This window comes from Drosophila sulfurigaster, chromosome 2R (genome assembly GCF_023558435.1).
Source record: "Drosophila sulfurigaster albostrigata strain 15112-1811.04 chromosome 2R, ASM2355843v2, whole genome shotgun sequence".
Lineage (NCBI taxonomy): Eukaryota > Metazoa > Arthropoda > Insecta > Diptera > Drosophilidae > Drosophila > Drosophila sulfurigaster.
The window spans coordinates 37,078,880-37,097,187 of NC_084882.1; the positions used below are offsets into that span (position 1 = coordinate 37,078,880).

The window sequence follows — 18,308 nt, forward strand, 5'->3', positions numbered from 1 at the left end:
CAACTGAAACAGCAACAGCTGACAACAAAAATAACAAGAACAGCAGGAACAACAAATGTCCTTGTCTGGGCTACGGCTGTGGCCATCTCTCTTTTTGGGGAAATGCGAATGGAAACAAGAAAGTTTCGCCAGCTATATCAGAATGAATGAAACGCTCGTCATTTTGTTTTAAGCTGAGTTTCCCATTTACCATTTTGTCTATTTCCCTGGCTGTGCAGCAGACAAAAGGAGTAGCAGCAGCAGGAGTTGACGACATGGCACACTTTGCGAGTGAGTTAAAAGTTTGCCATCAATGTTTGCATTTCGAGTTTTCCTTTCGCTGCCAGTTGCCAGTTGCCAGCTGCCGTTTGCCCGTTTACAGCCAGTTGCCAGTTGGCAGCCAGACGGCCTTGACAGGATGTCGTTGCCAGGCGATGTGTGCAGCTGAGCTGCTGCTGTTGCAACACAGCCAACACAGCATAGTGAAAAGGCTCAACAGCTAGCTGGCAGTCAAGTTGAGAGCAGCACTCGTATCTAGATACACACCCAGAGATACTTATAGCTAACGCAGTAAGAGCATAAGATACTTTGGGGCACGCCTAATGAAAATTGTGCGAGTTTAAATTCATTAGAGAGAAGCCTACTTACACAAAGTTTTGCTTCACTGACTAAAAACTTTGTTCATAAGTCAAAGATCAGCGTTATTTACGCACATACGAGTAGAGACGTTTCCCTCTGCCTCCCCCCTCCAAGCGCACACTCACATTCTAGACACCCATTTACACACATACACACACATTTGAGCAGAGAGTGTGAGATTTCTCATCGAGCTACCGCAATCAGACTGCAAACAATATGCTCGGAAAGGGATCCAGCCATGGTCCTAAATGTTCTGATTTGCCGCTTGACTGAGCTGCTCGATTGGAACCCAATTGATGACAAACATTTCCCAGTTACACGAATCCTGTTCTCTGTTCTCTGTATTCTGTATCCTGTATCATAAAGTGCTATGGAAAAATATCATTAGGATTCAGTAAATGCAGCTGACGAAAGGCGTTTCTTGGGGGGGAATTCTTGTATGTCCTTAATGAGCTAATGCAGTTCCCTGATTACCCATAGTTGTTGCTACTTTCATACGGTATGTAGTTGAAGAAGTTTTCAAATTACTGAGGTCTCCATGGACTCCTTGGGAGCATCCCAAGTGTGGCGGCAAAGTTTGATAATGGCATAAAGAGTCACACGGAGAGCAGACAAGACCCAACTGGAGCAGACCTTGTGCTTCATCATCTGTCAGCCTCTCAGAGTCAATTGCCTGCACTACTCAGTCTCTATATCTATATATATATATATATATATATACGAGTATATCTGTCTCTGCTGGGTTTATCCCACTGTTTGCCGACTTGTTTGGCTCTTGTTTGTTGTACGTGTCGTTGTGGTGTTGTACGCACGTAAACGATTCCGAGTATTTATTACGCGTACAACTTGACATAATTCCTTTTTCCGCTCTGCCAGTTGAGCCTGCTCCCCTTCTCCCCCCTCCCCACTTCACTTGCTACTGCAGCAGTTGAACTAATGTTGACACTGCCATAGCAACGGAGGCATCTTTTGGGGGGGGGCGCAAAAGCTACTTTAGCCTACGACTAGAGATGCGAAGAAGTAGAGAAGAGCGTAGTTGACATCGATATGGATTTATGGGCAGCGTGTGTGCGGCTTGCATCACGCGCTCATTGAGAACCCGCTCAATTGCCGCCATCATCATCATCATCATCATCGTGTAGAGAGTTGCGTATTATCTTCATTATCGTCCGTCAACGGAGTGTGACAGAGAATAAAAATAAAACAAGTTTTGACTTAACAACTTTATCAGAGCAAAGCGCGTACTTAGTTTGTCACCTCTTCGAGTGTGCGTGTTCGTGAGTATGTGTATGTATGTATATATGTATGTGTGTGTGTGTGTACAATGGGATTTCTTAGCGCATTAGCGCAGCATCAACAATAACAACACAACAGCAACAGCAACAACAAGAGATGTCGAGAGCAAACAACAAATACCATTAACAGGCAACAAACTGTGCGCCAAATGCGGCAACAGCAACAGCAACGGCAGCCATCGACGCCATCAACGCGAAAATAATACGGAAAATGCGGCGTTAATGGCAACAAAGCTGGAAAATGGGAAAACGAGCAAACTTGCAAAGAGGCGAAGAGGCAAAGAGCCAAAGCGAACGAAGCATGTGAAGCAGGCAAAACGATATTATGATTATGATTATTATGTTGTTATTAGATTAAGCGCAATTTTCGCTTCTTTTCTGCTGCCACTCTTTTCTCTTTCCCTTCCTCTTGCAATGCCCATTCTTTTCTTTTCTTTCCTTTTTTCTTTCTCGTCGCACACTTGGCCCATTTGCCTTTAATGCTTGCTTCCTATGGCATTGTTAACACGACGCTTTTGGTAGCTCGACACTTCCGTTTGGCTTTGGCTTACGACACTTGACGTTGCCAAGTTGGCCGGCAATAGGCCCCAGCAATCGAGAAGCTAAGCAGCCTTTGTTTCAAGCTGTGCCTGCGTCTTGGCCACGCTTAATTGGTTGGCTTTTATTACTTGCCTAGTGTAAGGGAAATTCCCCAGAGTGCAATGCCAAGTGAGATCCATGAGATCAATCTTCACCTTTTATGATTACAAATACACTTATGCTTTCCGCCCATAAAAAAGGCCAAATTCAAAGCCGAACTGACACCTTTCAGTTGCTTCACCCTCTCTTCCCTCTGCCCAAAGATGGCGAGGCAAGAAAATCTTTTTTTAATTAAATGAGCTGGCTGCATTAGAGGGGCGTCGGTGGGCTGGGTTGGAGTCATGCTGGCTACTCGACTGCCTCACTAGCTGACTGCCTGTGGCTGCTCACATCGCACCTACACAATGTGCCACGCCCACATCAGAGAAGGCGGGGAGACGCGTGCTGGCCTTTTTTTCACTTTGGTAGTTTGTGGCGCCATTTTGGTGCGAAATGAATTTAAATTGTTTGGAGAGAGTTGCGGCGTTTCCTGCATTAAAGGCAGCTTCCTTTGCCGCTGGCCCTTCTTTACATTTCATCTTCCATTTCTCATCCTCTTGCACCTTTTTCGAGAGCAGCTAGAAACGGAATTACTTAATTACAACAATTATTAAACAGCAGCCGAAAGGTCTGCGTATTCTCAGTAAAACAGCAAAAAAACAAACAAAAAAACGAAAAGGAACGCAAGAAATGTGGGAAAAGTGAGAAAACGGCGCGTGTTTCCTCTAGCCATTGTTGTACAATAGCTATTGCGACTAGAGTTGTTGTTGTTGTACTTCTGTTAAAACAGAAAACACTGTTTTTTGTTGTTTGCTGTGTTGTGTTGTCTTGTTGTTATCATTTTTGTTGTTGGCTGTTATTTTAATTAAATATTTTCACACCTACTTCATTTGAGCTTGGCAGGAAAAACTGTTCATTCACTCAGACATTTTGCTTTTGCTTTTGCTTGCCAGCATCTTTGGCTTTGGCGAGTTGGCTTTTATGTAGGTGTTAATTTCCTGTCTCTAGGCAACAACAGGCAAAGAAGAAAGGCCCACGACGTACAAGGAAGTACAACGTGCATTCTGAGTAGTCAGTGCTCTAATAAAAATAATTGCCAGGACTAACTATAAAACACGATGCCTGAAATTTTATGCGCCGTAAAATTGCATGCGAAATAATTGAAAAGCATCGAGTCGAGTTGTGTCCTGCTTCTTGTTGCGTCTTGTGCTGCGTCTCGCAGCGGATAAAGTTTTCCACAGTGCTAAAATAATAGCAGCCAAAGTGGTTATAAATATTTTGTGCACAGCTTCCACTGTTCTTTGCCCACTTGGCTCCGTCCCGCATTGTCCTCTGCCCAGTTGTCTCGTAGGTCCTGCACCTCGACGACGACAAAATGCAGCGAAAGCCATTTTTCAGCTAAATGAATTTGCACAAGTTGCGAGAAAACTGCGCAAAAAACAGCCAAAAAAGCGAACCAGCAAGAAGCAAGAAGTGCCACTGTTGGCACGTTGTACAAGAGAGGAGCAGTCCAGGGGGGGAAAGATGAGTTGTCGACTTGGCTGCGAATTCGCCGTGTCACCGGGCGCATACTGCGGTCAGCTGCAAAGTTCAATGCGCAACTAATGAGGCGGCAGCTGTTGACCTTAAGACGCAATCCTGACTTTGTCTTTTTGCCTTATTACTTTGCACAAAAGAGTCAAGACTCAAAACTTTGACCAAGGAAATTTCATTTCAATTGCAGGTCCTCCAGGTCCCCCCGGCCCGCCCGGCAAACGAGGGAAGCGCGGCAAGAAGGGAGATGCCGGCGACAAAGGCGAAGCGGTAAGTATCAAAGAGAAGAGAGAGTGAAGAGTGTAGAAAAGTGGAGAAGTTGTGCTGATATGCCCAATGGCAATGCTCGACTTGATTCGCAGGGTCTGAACGGCATCAGCGGGGAGAAGGGTGCCGCTGGCAAACCCGGCGACAAGGGACAGAAGGGCGACACTGGCCACCCGGGCGTCGATGTCTTCCAAACAGTCAAGGTAAGTAGACGCAGACCTGCTCATAAGCTGCTGCAAATTTGCACTGCGAAAAGTGCAAAGTGCAAACTTTCATTCAAAATTTTGTTAAACCAATAAGAGAAAAGAAAATGCCTAACCAAATGTCGCTCTGCTTTCTACTCATCTGCATCCGCATCCTGCCAGGGACTGAAGAGATCGGTGACAACGCTGCATGGCGGCACGTTGGGCTATGCGGAAATTGTTGCTGTTAAGGTATTTCAGCCATAAATATGTTTCAGCTGTTGTACTCTCTACATGACAGACCCCCTCTCCCTCTTCCTCTGCCTCTTCCTCCTCCACATCCATGACCATTTCTCAAGGCAAAATGCAGTCGGACAGAGAGCAGCAAATATTTGCAACTTGTTGTGTCTCTGCGTCCTCTGCGCTTGTCCTTCGTCATGGTCACAATTGTGGAGCTAGTCTGTAGTCCTTATTCTTGTTGTAGTTGTAGATGTTGCCGTTGTATTTTGTAGTTGTTTATTATCCTGGTCATTGTTGTTCGTAATGCTTTTAACTTGGCTCAGCTCTTTGGTTTAAGCTCCACAATAAATTTCTTGCTACTTCTGCATACTTTGTGCTTAGTCATTTTGCTCAGTTTCAATGAGGAAACAACCATGGCATGCCATAAGAGCAACTCCTTCCCTCTTTGTACAATTTTAAATGTCATTTGACTATTTGCTGTGGAATTTTTATCATTGGCATAATGCAAGTGAACTCAGTGTACAGTATCCAGTATCCAGTATTCTGTATTCAGTATCCAGCTCAGAAAGTGCCAATGGACTCAATAAATTCAGGCGTGCTTCTGTCGCCTATCTGTGGATATTAACACCGAACATTTATCAATAAAAAGTTCAAGCTGAAGTAAGACTACAATTTAAATAGGCAGCACGCGTGATGTAAAATATTTGTATTTCTTTTTATTCGCTTTGTTGTTGGTTTTCATTTGGTTAATTTTATTTTCTTTAATTTATTTAATACGCTCTTAATTTACATCTCCTAATTTGACAACTAAAACGCTTTGCAGCAGCTAATCAATTAATTTATTTATAAATTTCGTATTTGATTTACTTACCAATTTACACATTTTATTTTTATGCGTTGCGTTGAATCATTTAATATTTTTGTGGGTGTTGTAAGGACTTGCAAGAAGCGGGCGTTAACGTATCCGCTTCGACGGTCATACAGCTCAAGGTAAGTACTCCGGTGCAGGTATGATTTACCATATACATATATCTTTTCTTGAATAAGACGCATGTCTTCGTATGTCGTTTTGCCTTTGTTTGTTGCACGTGCCCCTGCCTCCAATTTCAATGGAAAAATGTGTAGATACCCCGGGTGCTAATAATGATATTTTTATATCATCTAGGGCGAACCAGGCGAGCCCGGACCGCCAGGACCACCAGGCGAAGCAGGCCTTCCAGGCGTGCCTGGCGAGCGTGGACCCCCCGGCGGAACTGGACCGCAGGGACTGCAGGGCGAGGTCGGCCAAGCAGGACCCGTTGGACCGCCTGGAGTGGCGGGTGCACCTGGCACAAAGGTGAGTAAATCACAGTCGACAACGACGACGAAGCAGTGGGCAAAAGCAACAAGATAATGATTGAGTGAAAGAGAAACAGAAGAGGAAAAACGATTCATAAGTGAGACAGACAGAGATGTCACAAGGATTAATGCACTATTTGTATCTGTTGGATAAACATTGTGACGTTTTAAGTGACTTGTCGTGGTCCCATATGCATGTGTGTGCGTGCATGAGTGTGTGTGTGTGTGTGTGTGGCGTGTCTGTGAGCTGTCTGCTTTTGTTTTTCAGTTTTTCCCATTGTCTGGATTTTCGGTTTTCCACTTTATTTATCGTTTATTTATGTATTAATCGCCCCTCGGTGTGTGTATCACCTTGTTGCTTTTGCCCTTGGCATTTCCACTTAATTTTCCCAAATAGCCAGCTATCAATACATGACTCATTCTTCTTTGCTTGCTTCTTTCGTTTACAGGGTGACAAGGGCGATCGCGGTGATCGCGGACTCACCACAACAATCAAGGGTGACGAGTTCCCTACGGGCATCATCGAGGGTCCGCCGGGACCTCCAGGACCACCTGGTAAGTACCAATCGCAGCCTCTCGCTGCCGCTGCAGCTGCCTCTCTCTATGAGATTGTTTGTTTATGCAACGGCCACTTAACTTACGGCTAGATATACTTTTACGGATACAGATACATCCAAGGGAAAAAGAGAGAGTCGTAAATTAGACAAACCGCAGCTTAGTGATGTTTGGGAATCACTCGATCAATGGGTTTTTCAAGTGTTGCCACGCGGCCATTTGGCTGCTCGACTCTCAACTGCGGGTCGTTTTATTTATTGCCCTCCCCACCCCTCCCCTACCATCCACAAGCCAGTCTAATTGAGCCATCGACTAGCGCTGTCCCATTAGAGCACATTTCGGATTTCGGATTTCAGTTTGAATTTTGATTTTCATTTTGATTTGAATTCGTTCACTATTGGTGTGAAATGCAGCTCGTTAAAATGTAAATCAAATACCAAATGCCGAATAACGAATACTTTATAACGATTCATGCATTTCCGCTGCTCGCTTTTTATGGCCACACACATTTTTGAAATATATTCGTGAATATGTGCGATGTGCGTTAAATATAGTTTGCTTTTTTAGTTTATTTCCACATTTGGAAATTGTTTGGCCTGCCGCATTTTGCGATAACATTTACGACCTTTGCGTTTGTTGTGTGCTGCCGCGCTGCATGCCGCAAACTCTGACGTTCAAGTCAATTAAATGCCCCACAAATACGAATACAAAATACTCATAGGGAGCTCTCTGTCTCTCTGTCTGTCTGTCTGCCCATCTGCCTGCCTCCTGGTACGCCTACTTTGGGGCGCACACGCCCACTACAGTGCCAGCGATTTCCATTTTCTGGCGGCTTTTACGATCTGACCTAACATATTTCTGCACTTTATGCGATTTTAATAAACGAAAATAACCCAAGCGCGACGCCCGAATAGTTGAAACGCTCTGGAATCCGATCCGAATTCGAATCCGGCGTTTGTCATAAAAATTTGTAGACCCGGCGAGCTTGAAACACTTACCGCAGTCGTAAAAAATGCAACTTTATGTCATTTATGTTGCTTTTAGCGGCTCATTAGCATCGCTACTCGTTCCACAAACATGCCCCCATCTTCCCTCCACTTACATCCACAGCCGCAGCCACATCAACATTCACATGTAATTCGTAGTGTGTGCAGCATGTGGCAGAGGTCGTCGTGTAAGCAGAGTTACCTATGCCCCAAGTTGAACGAACGCTCGCTGTCCAATTGTTTTATTAGGGGTCTTCAGAGTAGTCGTATAATAAACAAACAATGCGAGTGATATTACACTAAAAGGGGATAAAGAGACAAGTCATAAATGTCCACTGAATGGATGTCATTCCCCACCAGACATAGAGGGACAGAAAGATGAAGCTGCTGCTTGGAGTGGGGATTGAATGAGTAGTGAGTACCCCTAATGCGTTCGACCAGCAGGCAACGCTATCAATTAGGCGACCCGCATCGCTTGTTGCCTCCCACTTGCCTTATCAGAGCATCATCAGAGCGACAATGTTGTTGATGTTGTCGTTGCTGTTGTTGTAAGTTTGTGTTGCAGTTGCGTTAATGTTGTGCGCATTGTTTCTAGATAAATATCTAGTTAGTTTCGAATAAGATCTGATGCGATGATAGCCACAACAGCAACAACAACAGCAACAGCAACGAGAGTTGTCAACAGCTTCCCACCAACCACCTCACTGCTGCCCCTATCCCACTCCCTCCTCCCTTCCTTTCGACACTCACTTCCATGACTGAGTATGCTGTGTGCGTTGATGGACATGAAATTGCAATTTATTTTCCGAAATCAGCGCCGGATTCAAGTCGCCAGCCAGCTGGCAGCTCATGGGACTTGGGACTTGGGACTCGCATCTGGTCTTCTGGTCTTGCCCAGGCTGAGCTTCAGTCATTTGGGCTTGATTTGAATAAATTGAATGTCATTTGTATTTGGAATTCTTTCTCGTACCGAGTCACCAGTCACCACGTCTCGTCTCAGCTCTGCTTATCTTATCGTTGTCGTAATTAGTTAAGCTGACTTGTGCTTTATGTGTGGGCAAGCCCACGTCCACCTCCAGCCGATGGGAAGGCAAGGCCCAAGGCACAAGCTGGACCTGAGGATGTTTCGGCAATTTAATGTGTCATTTGTATTTTGTGTCTCTACGAAATGCTGGCACAGCACAGCATGAATCAGACAGCAGTCCCAGTTGTAATACTCGAACTGAAAATGTCAATTTATTTGCTGATTTATTTGAATTTCATTTCAGTTTATAAGTATTTTGATTGCATTTCATCCGGGTAGCTCTCAGTGCTCCCTTCAAGCTTCTTCTTCGCCTTTTTGTTTGCTTTGGTTTTCGCTTTAGTCCTTTGCATTGTCCATTATTGTGCTGCTGCTTTTCGAAATGAAATTAAAACTTATCATTTGCACTTCATCTGCATTGGCTTTGGGTAAACACAAAGGACGTCGAAGGCAACTTGAAAAGGAAAACTCAAGCGGACCAACAATCCAATATCCTGGCTCTATAAATCCAGTCCGGGCTCCACTCTCAAGCTGTTGGCTGTTGGCTGCTGAAATAGTTTTTATTGTGGCTGAAATTGTCGCCTAAAATGCTTAGCAGTAAATTATGCCACCATAAATACTTAGGGACGTCGAGTCCGATACCGCAATACAGCAAAACAAAGAGAGGGACAGCCAAAATACTTTATAAATAAACGGCAGCCGAGGACATGCGTCGGCACAGTGCCCGCAAACAGCAAACTGCCAGTCAGGCAGAGGCTGGCAGGCAAATTTATGCGCCATGGCAACGCAAAGCAACGGACAAAAACGGAGAGGGATGCAGGACACGGGACGAAGGCCTCATCAACTCCCACATTGGGTGTAATTTTACGAACTTAATAAATTTTCTATATCTTTTCACACACAGCCCAGGCAGGACTCCTCATTTCCTATGTTGAGAGTCTCGCACAGACTCATTTTGACAAGCCGCACAATTGGATTTATCTGTGATATGAATACTGTCCATGCGAGTGTGTGTGTGTGTGTGTGTATATTATCCCCATGGATGTAAATAACTATATGTGTGGGTATGTATGTGTGTGTGTGAGTGAGTGTCTGTTTGTGGGTTGTATAAATGGTCGTATTTAATAGCCAGCAGAGCCAACAGAAAACCAAAAACAAAAAATACAACAATTTCTCATTATTTCAACTAAACAGGTCTTCGTTGTTGTTGTTGTTATTGTTGGAGCTGTCTCGTTGTCGATGTTTTTTAGTGGCGCCACAGTGGGGCAGATAGGTTTATGTTGACAGATTTACGAGCATAAGATTAACTGAATGAACGCCTAATCCAAATTGAGTTTGCGAAGAGGCATTGCCACAATTTTGGAAACCCAGGCAGAGCTCTTCATATTTATCGATTTGTTTTCTCAGCATTTGCAACCACTGCAAATTGAGTGCAACTACACAAGTATGTGTGTGTGTGTGTGTGTGTGGCAGTCACCTGGGAAAAATGGGTCAAGTTAGTTGGAAAGCCGCAGGCTTCATTAGCATGCAACGAGCGGTTGGCAACCACTGTGTGGTTTTTGGGCATTTTATTTTTGGCAATAAACAATTTGCATTCGAAACTAAGCCCCAAAAGCCATCACTAGCAGCAGTCCAAAGAGCTGTAGCCACAGTCAGAGCAACAGTCACTTATCGTTCTAGTTGTGGCCATCATCAGCAGTTGGCAGTTGGCAGCTGGACAAATTGTTAACCTAACCAGAAACCCTGACCAATGCTTGTTGACTGACAGATGAATGCTGACAGTCCATTGAGCTGGATCTGCGATAATAGCGATGATAATTACAAATCCCCCCATTCCCCATTCCTCGACACCTCTTTTATTTGCACCACACTTCACATTTGTATCTGTATCTGTATCCTTAGCCGTGTGTATTCGTTGTTTGCTCTATTGAAATCTGTCGCTGCAAATGCCAAATATTAACATTTACATTTTATCATTCACAGGTCTGCCAGGAATGCCCGGAGAGAGGGGCGAGGTGGGACCCATCGGACCTGCCGGACCGCCTGGAGAGAAAGGACCTCGCGGCAAGCGGGGCAAGCGGGTGAGTGTGAATATCCAATGTGCGGCAAACTCGTTTGCAGTCAATTTTAATTAGAAAACATCAACAGCGATGGTTGCAAATTAAAACAAAAACAAGAACAACACAACACAACAAAAAAAAAAGAATTCAAAGGGAAAGAGACAGAAATTATAATGAAGGAGAGAATATATTAATATGTAAATTGGAGTGTAAATTGCTTTGTAAAAATGCGTAGCAGCGTTGCATTAATTTACTTCTACTAGCTAAAAAAGTTAATCTGTAAATATTGTGAGCTCAGCTCGGCTGTAAATAGAGTTTGTAAATATTTAGGGCATATCCTTTCGCATGGACGGACAGAGGAGCACAGCACAGCAGCGCCACCTGGTGGCCTGGCTACCTTGCATGCTTAATTCTATATACATATATATATATATTTATGACTGATGGCGAATGTACAATGTATAACCCTGTATGCCCTTGACTGTGTAATGAGCATGTTCAAATTTAGTTGGCTTCCAGGAGCAGCCGCAAGGAAGGAAGCACAGACGCTCAGGTTTCCCGTGCTCTCCTGCTTTACTGCTTTCCTGCTTTTTCAGCGTCTGCACAACTAAACTCATTACAGTTACAGAGACTTCAGGCACTTCCACAGTGGCTGTCTGTCTGGGAGCGACAGAAGCGTGGCAACTTTGATGTGATGCCTTTGATTAAAGTATCTGCCAGATACACCAAGGTAGGGGGAAGGGAAGAAGGCGCTTAATAGAAATTCTCCGGGTCTGTCTGTCCCCTCGGGTAGAGGAGAAAAACTATGTCGACGCACTTTGGCGCCTCATCGAAATTGTCAAAAATGTTTTGGCGCGTAAATCTGCAGCTTAATTTATGTGCCCCAATGCTTTGGGTGCGGGTGACTAGAAGCCGAGAGGGAGAGAGGGAGAGTATCAGGAGCATTTATCTAGGCATTTGCCGTGCGTTATGTGCGCATCTCTGGAATGTCAACAGTGCAGAGATACTTAACATTTTTATTGGCACTTGGAGAGTCGGCAGATGGTAGATACTAGAGTCTAGAGACTAGAGACTAGAGGGTAGATTGTAGAGGAAGGCTGCCAGAGGCTGATGGAGCAGCTGTTGCCGTCCCGTGACGTGCTGATGGATGCCCAAGAACAGTCACGGATTCTCATATTTTGCACAACAATCCAGGCAGCAGAGAGATACATAGACACTGGACTGGGTGAAAGCTACACAGAAGTGGGGGCACACATCGATAGCACGTGTTTGTGTATGTTATGAAAAATGCATAAGCGCCGCTGGCAGAATTTGGATCTGAGGTTGAGGTTGAGGTTGGGTGAGGGTTTGGTAGAAGTATCGCCGCATTGCGATGGAAGAGTCGGTTAGCTCGCCTCTCCACAAATATTTGCGCGTTTTGCCAATTTTCGTAAAAACACTCTGATTATTCTAAGGCCAACACACACACACAAACAAACACACACGCACACTTGTGGCAAATTCATATAACACGCCTTTGGCCAACTGCTGTTGCTGTTATTGTAGCTGTTGCCGTTGTTGTAATAACGCGTAATAACAAAACAGCATAAGAAGCAGCGGCAACTCGAAACTGACTTTCAATACAACCAGAAGCAAATACCAACAATAACAATGCCAACACCAAGTGGCAAGTAGCAAGTGGCAACTGGCAACTGGCAACGCGCAACGTGCAGCTTCGTCTTTATGACTTCTGCGTCGATTTTTCTTGGATTACTCGTGGGTTGATCAAAGAGTAGACTCAACAGTGATAAAGACAGCAGTAATCTTAAGCAAAACGATCACAATTACAGCACAACAATTGAAGTCGTTTATGTTCGAGTTGCAGACTGCAACTTGAATCTCAATCGCACTCTTTTGTTGCTGCAAGATATTATGTTTATCGAGGTAAACTTTTGAGACCAACCTCTATGCTGTTTTTAGCTGCGGGTAATGCATGATTCGCCGGCTCCCTTTGCCTCCTCCTCCCCTCGATGCCTTTGCTGTGCGCACTCGTGCCGTGGTGCTCGAATGTGGCGATTACGGGAGCCAGCCCCCGTTGATATTCAGCCGGCTGCAGCGACGTGATGTCAAAACAAATGAAAGTCATAGAAGGCGGCAGGCAATCGCAGCTTCACGCTGCCTGTTCCTCCGTCTTCTCCTCTTTTCTCTCTGCCTTTGGCAAACAAACAAAACTTTTGGCAACAAACAAAAGTTCGCGACCCAGCACAGTCCCAGTCTTAGTCTCAGTCCCGGTCCCGGTCCGAGGCACAACTAAGCAATGTAGAGCATAAAAAATTATTTGCAACAATTGCCATCATCTTCGACTCAGGCTGAAGCTGAAGCTGTTGCTGGATTTGGGGCTGGGCTGCTGAAACGTGACAGCTGCCGGCAGCAGCAGCAGGAGGCATCAGCAGGGCGTCGATTTTTCAATTCGAATTCGACTATCAGCGGCTTTGATTTTCCGAGGAAAACCTCCAAGCGCAGGCACCGTCATTACGCTGAATGGAAATGTGGCTGTGAATGCCTGAGATGATGATGCGAAATGATGAGAAATTATGCCTACATGGAAATGTTTTCACTCCTCGAGCGCTTCGTGCGTCACATTTTGGATTCAACACATTTACTTATGGAAAAGCGGATGGAAACTTTCGTGAATTGCCAAACTGGCTGCATTAAAAATTCTTGTAATTAGTTCAGCAAGTCGTAAAAATGTCAGATTGCTTCTGTATGCGTATGTATGTGTGCGTGTGTGAGTTGTTTTTGAAAAGCATTTACCCCGTCGACGGCCTCTAGATTGCCACGCCTTATTCAATGGCTTTGCATATGAAATTATGGCTTTAACCGACGTTGAAGCAAAAACAATTTCGACTAGACTGTTTTATTTTGTTTTGCTGTGTTTTTTCCGTCTTTTTTGGTGGCCATAAAAAAACGCAATTGTAGGCATTATAAATTTGACATGTTATTTTCGTCGCCTCGTCAGAACAAAATGTTCAGACAAGAAGATTGCGTCATTTAGAGGGGAGATGGCGACAGAGATGGGTTAGCATATGATATGAATTGGCTTGCCAAAAGACCAAGACGAACGGGGAAGCGAGCTGCGATGTGATGTGATGTGTTGGAATGATGTGCTCGCGTCTCCTCTTCTCTGCCCATCTCTTGTGTGTCTTTGAGCATTGAGACAGATGTGTCACACGACACTGTTAAATTAGCTTAAGACCTTTATATGATATATTGATGTGCATATGGAAAACACACACACAAGCAATATTCGTATATTGCAGCCCTTCTTCAGAGTATTGAATGTGTTGCAAGGTGTCCCATCATTTTATGAGCACAGATCCTAATTTATCTATTGACTTTGCGTTTATGCAAACGAGTTGAAAATAGTCCAATGACTGTGCAATCATTTATTCCATGTTATCTCATATAATATGCAGGCAATAAACATACTATATATGCGAGTACGAATACGAATACGAGTGAGAGATGTAGATATTTCATGTCGTTTCACGGACAGCTATGCATCTAATATACAATTTACGATCAGGCGACATATTAAAAATTTAAATTAATTTCAAACTGCGTTCCGACTGTTGATGCTGTTTGCTGTGATGATGCTAATGTCGTTGCGTTTTGCGTTGGCAAGTGTGGCGAGAGTGGCGAGAGTAGCAACGGGGCGTATGATGAATATCCAATGACTTTCCAACTGCGACAGCAGGAGGCAGCAGGCAGAAGTGCAGAGAGTTGCGCTATTTATTATGCGAACTGACGAAGCTTTGGCTGTCGCTTCAGCTCTTTTTTTTAGATTTGCGCTGTCATTTTTTAATAAAGCTGAAACAATATTTCACACACACACGCTAGCTGAAAAGCATTTCCCTAGAAAAGTCGCTCCTGAAACTGTTCCTGAAGCATTTATGTCAAATTTATGTTAATATATTTTACAATCGTTGCTCACCCCGTGCTCATGTCACTTTCCTTCACTCCACTTCCCCTTTCTGGCACTTCAGCTGAGCTGAAGTGTGTTGTCTTTTGAGCCTTGAAATCTGCATAAATTTCTTTGGCAGCTCTCAGCTCACAGCTCGCATTTCTTATCAAAAACATTGGGCAAGTTTCTTCTCGTATGCCTCGTGTGAGTTGATCTTAAATAGAGTCATAAAAATTGCCGTTGCCGCAAGAAAGCAGAAAACCGAAAACAAAAAACAAACTTAACTTGCAGATTCGCTACACGTCACACGATGCTGTTGTCCCCCAAGTTGCTTTTGTAATATGAACCGATCCCATCCCCTCATCTGGGACCCCAAAACTCTTGGCTCACTCGCATGTGGCACACCACCGACTATTTGGATTTGGAGGCAGCATTTTGTCTGGCACTTTTGGTCGCAAATCAAAGCCTTAAAGTTGCTTACGTGAAATATAAACGACATTGCCCAACCCATTGCGTGTGTGTTGTGTAGTGTTCTGTTCTCTTATGTTCTGTCTGTGTCTCCATCTCCTTTTGCTGTGGCCGTATCTGTGTCTGTATCTTTGTCTACATGGCTGCCACTCAGTCAAAGGGTTCGCTTACGTTGGCGTCTTTTCGACGGCAATTCGTTTCGGGTGTTGCCTAAACGACGCAATAAGCTTAACACTTTCCAGGCAAAATCTCAGTCTGAATTTTCATTGCTTTTGCTCGACTTGACTCCGACTCCGTTGCGTTGCGTTAGCTTTACGAGTATAGCTTCATTTGATAAGCTCCTGCAATGCTGTGTCAACTGCCTGCTTTGCTTATCTCTGCGTGTGTGCGTATGTATGTGATGTCATTGTTCATTGAAAACTGCGCAGCATGCAAATCGAAGCACTCGTTTTCCCTTTTTTTCTTGCGCAATTTTCCATTTCGCCACTGCGGCAATTATTTGTGGTCAGTCTCCATATGCGCAGAGTCCTGCCAGAATATTGAATATCCAACTTGGCTAAATCGGTCAAGCATGCCACGATTCCTGCACGCCTCAATGGCTCTGACTCCCTGCGTGGGTGTCTTGCAAGTATGTGTGCGTGTGTGTGTGTGTGTGACTTGTAATGTTGCCCCTGGGGTGTGCGTAACTTTTATTTGATGGCAGCCGATGATGAGGTCGCTGAGGGAGCAACAAAAACGATTGAATAAAGAAATCTAGACATCGTAGAAGAAACACACGGATGTTCTCTCCTAGTTACGTATGCAGTCGAATAAAAATCTCAAGTTTGCGACACCAAATGAATCGCACCGCCCACCGCCCATCGACCATAGAGCCCACCTTCAGTTCCACCCCGAACAGAAGTTGTAGAAATTTATAGGCACGCGTGTGGCAATGGATTTAAGGAGGGGGCAACAAGGGGAGGCAGCTCCAAAAGTGGCAACATTTTGCGTATGTAACTCGGGCCACGCTTTTGCAAATCCTCCCCTTATTCAAAAGAGGGCAGGGGCAGGAAGCTGGCATTGTTGCGGCACCGTTTGTGGCTGAGCGGGAGCAAAACGAAATGCTTGGCAACGATTTCCCTAAATACTTCTGAGTTTCCGGCATATTACAATATCAGAGCAGCAGCAACAACAACAAGATTATCGCCATCGCCAGCATCAGCAACAATGTTAGCGGCAAAATGAAATCACGCGAAATTTTTACAACCGAACTTGACTTCATCCTTGTTCGTCCGCTGCAGATACCATGGGCAAAAAGTGTCCTAGTATTATTAAAAAATAGAAAAAAGTAAAATATAAAAAAACACATAAACCTTTTGTCAGGTGTGGGGTTCGAACCCACGCTCTCTCTCGAGAACCAGAGCTTAAATCTGGCGCCTTAGACCGCTCGGCCAACCTGACTTGATGATTGCTCCTGCACAAACTGCAATATAAACCGAGTTTCCTTTTGTGAGATGGATTTAAAATAATTGTGGTTAGATTGCGCGAACTTGAACTCTAAATTCTGCTCACTTGAAGCACCTTTCATGCCCATTGTGCTAGATGTCGATGCGATGCGGAACATATTACGCATTTAATGTTGCCGCGTTCCTGCCAAGAACTTCTCATCCATTGTGTGATTCTTGAAAAGTTCTGCGGCACGCAGGGAAAGCATTACAGGACTGGGCGTCAGCTCAACTCAGCTCAGAGCTCAGAGAAAGAGAAGCAGAAGTCGGAAACGAGCTGCAAAACTTTCACCTCAAGCGATGTTCAGCTGCTCTTTTCGTTGCGATGCGTTGCGCGTTGCGTTGTTGTTATTGTTATTCTTGTTGACGCTGCTGCTGCGGTTGCTGTGGCTGAGAAAAATATGAAATTTCAAAAGGAAATTTCTATAAAAAATGAGAAAAATATGCGCGCACGCACACACAAACAGGCGCGCACGCCAACAACAAACAGAGAAAGGGACGTCACGAGACTGCGACATATGCTGCACTTGAGCACGACGAACGCGAGAGTCGCCCAACTCGTCTACGTGCCCCTCTCCGCACTCCGCACTCTGCAATCTCTGCCCCTGGGGTCAGCCGTGTGGCAGAGGAGGTTGCGTCGAGATCAAAATGATTTTCAATTTAACGCGTTTACGTGCGGCCATTTGTCTGCTTTTGAGTCGGCATTTTCAGTGGAAATTACGTTGAGCCTCACACTGCACTTGACTGGACTCCGAAAGGGATGTGAAGGGGGAAGGGAGGAGGAAACGACGGCGACGGCGACTTCGGGTCATTCATTTACAGTTAAAGCGCGACTTGGGCAAATATTTCTTGACCGCGCCTGAAAGTATGCAATGGATTTCAAGAGCCGAGACGCACTTTAAATTGAAAGGCGTCTGTGCAAATAATTCCAATATTTACGCATAATTTAAGAGATGCCAGCATACACAGCAGATCTGTAGCTGTGGGTGTGTTTGTGTGCGTAATTGTATTTGTATGTGTCTGCATGTGCGTGTGAGTGAATGTGCCTGGATACTTTGAAAATTAAAATCAACCCGAGGCGCTCGCACAAATATTGATACATTCTAATGGATTTCTCACAAGCACATACACACACACACACACACACACACATACACGCACACATCAGTAAATACATGTAGGGAGGAGATGGAACACACGCCCACGCAGAAATGAGACTGCCGAAAAGGCAGACAAGAAGTTTTTATCGTAGTTAGGCAGCTGCGTCCTTGCTACTTTGATGGAGAAGAGATGCGCGAGGGGAGGGAATACAGAATAGGGAATGGAGAATCGAGAACCGAGAACCGAAAATCGAGAATGGCTAACAAACATTTGCCCAATTCACTTTTGGCTATGTATCTTTTATTTATGTTATTTATCGCAACTGCCGCCGGCATCTCTGCCTTAAAGCCTTTAAACCCTTAGCTTGTCCTTTTTTGTGCCTTCCACTGACAGCCGTTGATTTGTCGCTGGCATTTGTTTATCGACTGACTGCCAAGCTGACTCACTCACTGTCTGAGTGTCTGAGAGAAATGTGGGCCGTTAATCCCCCAGAATGTGCCTTAATTATCGCCAATGCCACACGCAATGGCAAACGTCAAAGCACGTTAAGCGTGCGCTGGCTGCGCTTCAATTTAAAGCGCTTTAATTGCTCTACAAAT

General features: G+C 44.7%; 1 protein-coding gene and 1 non-coding gene across 20 annotated transcripts in view; one reads left to right on the forward strand and one right to left on the reverse strand.

The window, feature by feature from the left end:
- The window catches only part of LOC133839403 (collagen alpha chain CG42342), a 70,141-nt gene that overhangs the window by 42,489 nt on the left and 9,344 nt on the right, over positions 1-18,308 (forward strand). For 8 of the 19 annotated variants that reach the window (XM_062270940.1, XM_062270923.1, XM_062270924.1 and 5 more), the window contains exons 3-9: positions 4,255-4,334; positions 4,427-4,534; positions 4,697-4,765; positions 5,690-5,743; positions 5,919-6,089; positions 6,541-6,646; positions 10,637-10,734. In XM_062270940.1, coding sequence (XP_062126924.1) covers positions 4,255-4,334; positions 4,427-4,534; positions 4,697-4,765; positions 5,690-5,743; positions 5,919-6,089; positions 6,541-6,646; positions 10,637-10,734 — 686 coding nt within the window. The remainder of the gene's footprint in view (positions 1-4,254; positions 4,335-4,426; positions 4,535-4,696; positions 4,766-5,689; positions 5,744-5,918; positions 6,090-6,540; positions 6,647-10,636; positions 10,735-18,308) is intronic. The other 11 variants (XM_062270941.1, XM_062270927.1, XM_062270925.1 and 8 more) reach the window with 3 other exon arrangements.
- On the reverse strand, positions 16,481-16,564 carry Trnal-uaa (transfer RNA leucine (anticodon UAA)). The gene has a single exon. It is a non-coding gene; the product is annotated as a tRNA-Leu (tRNA).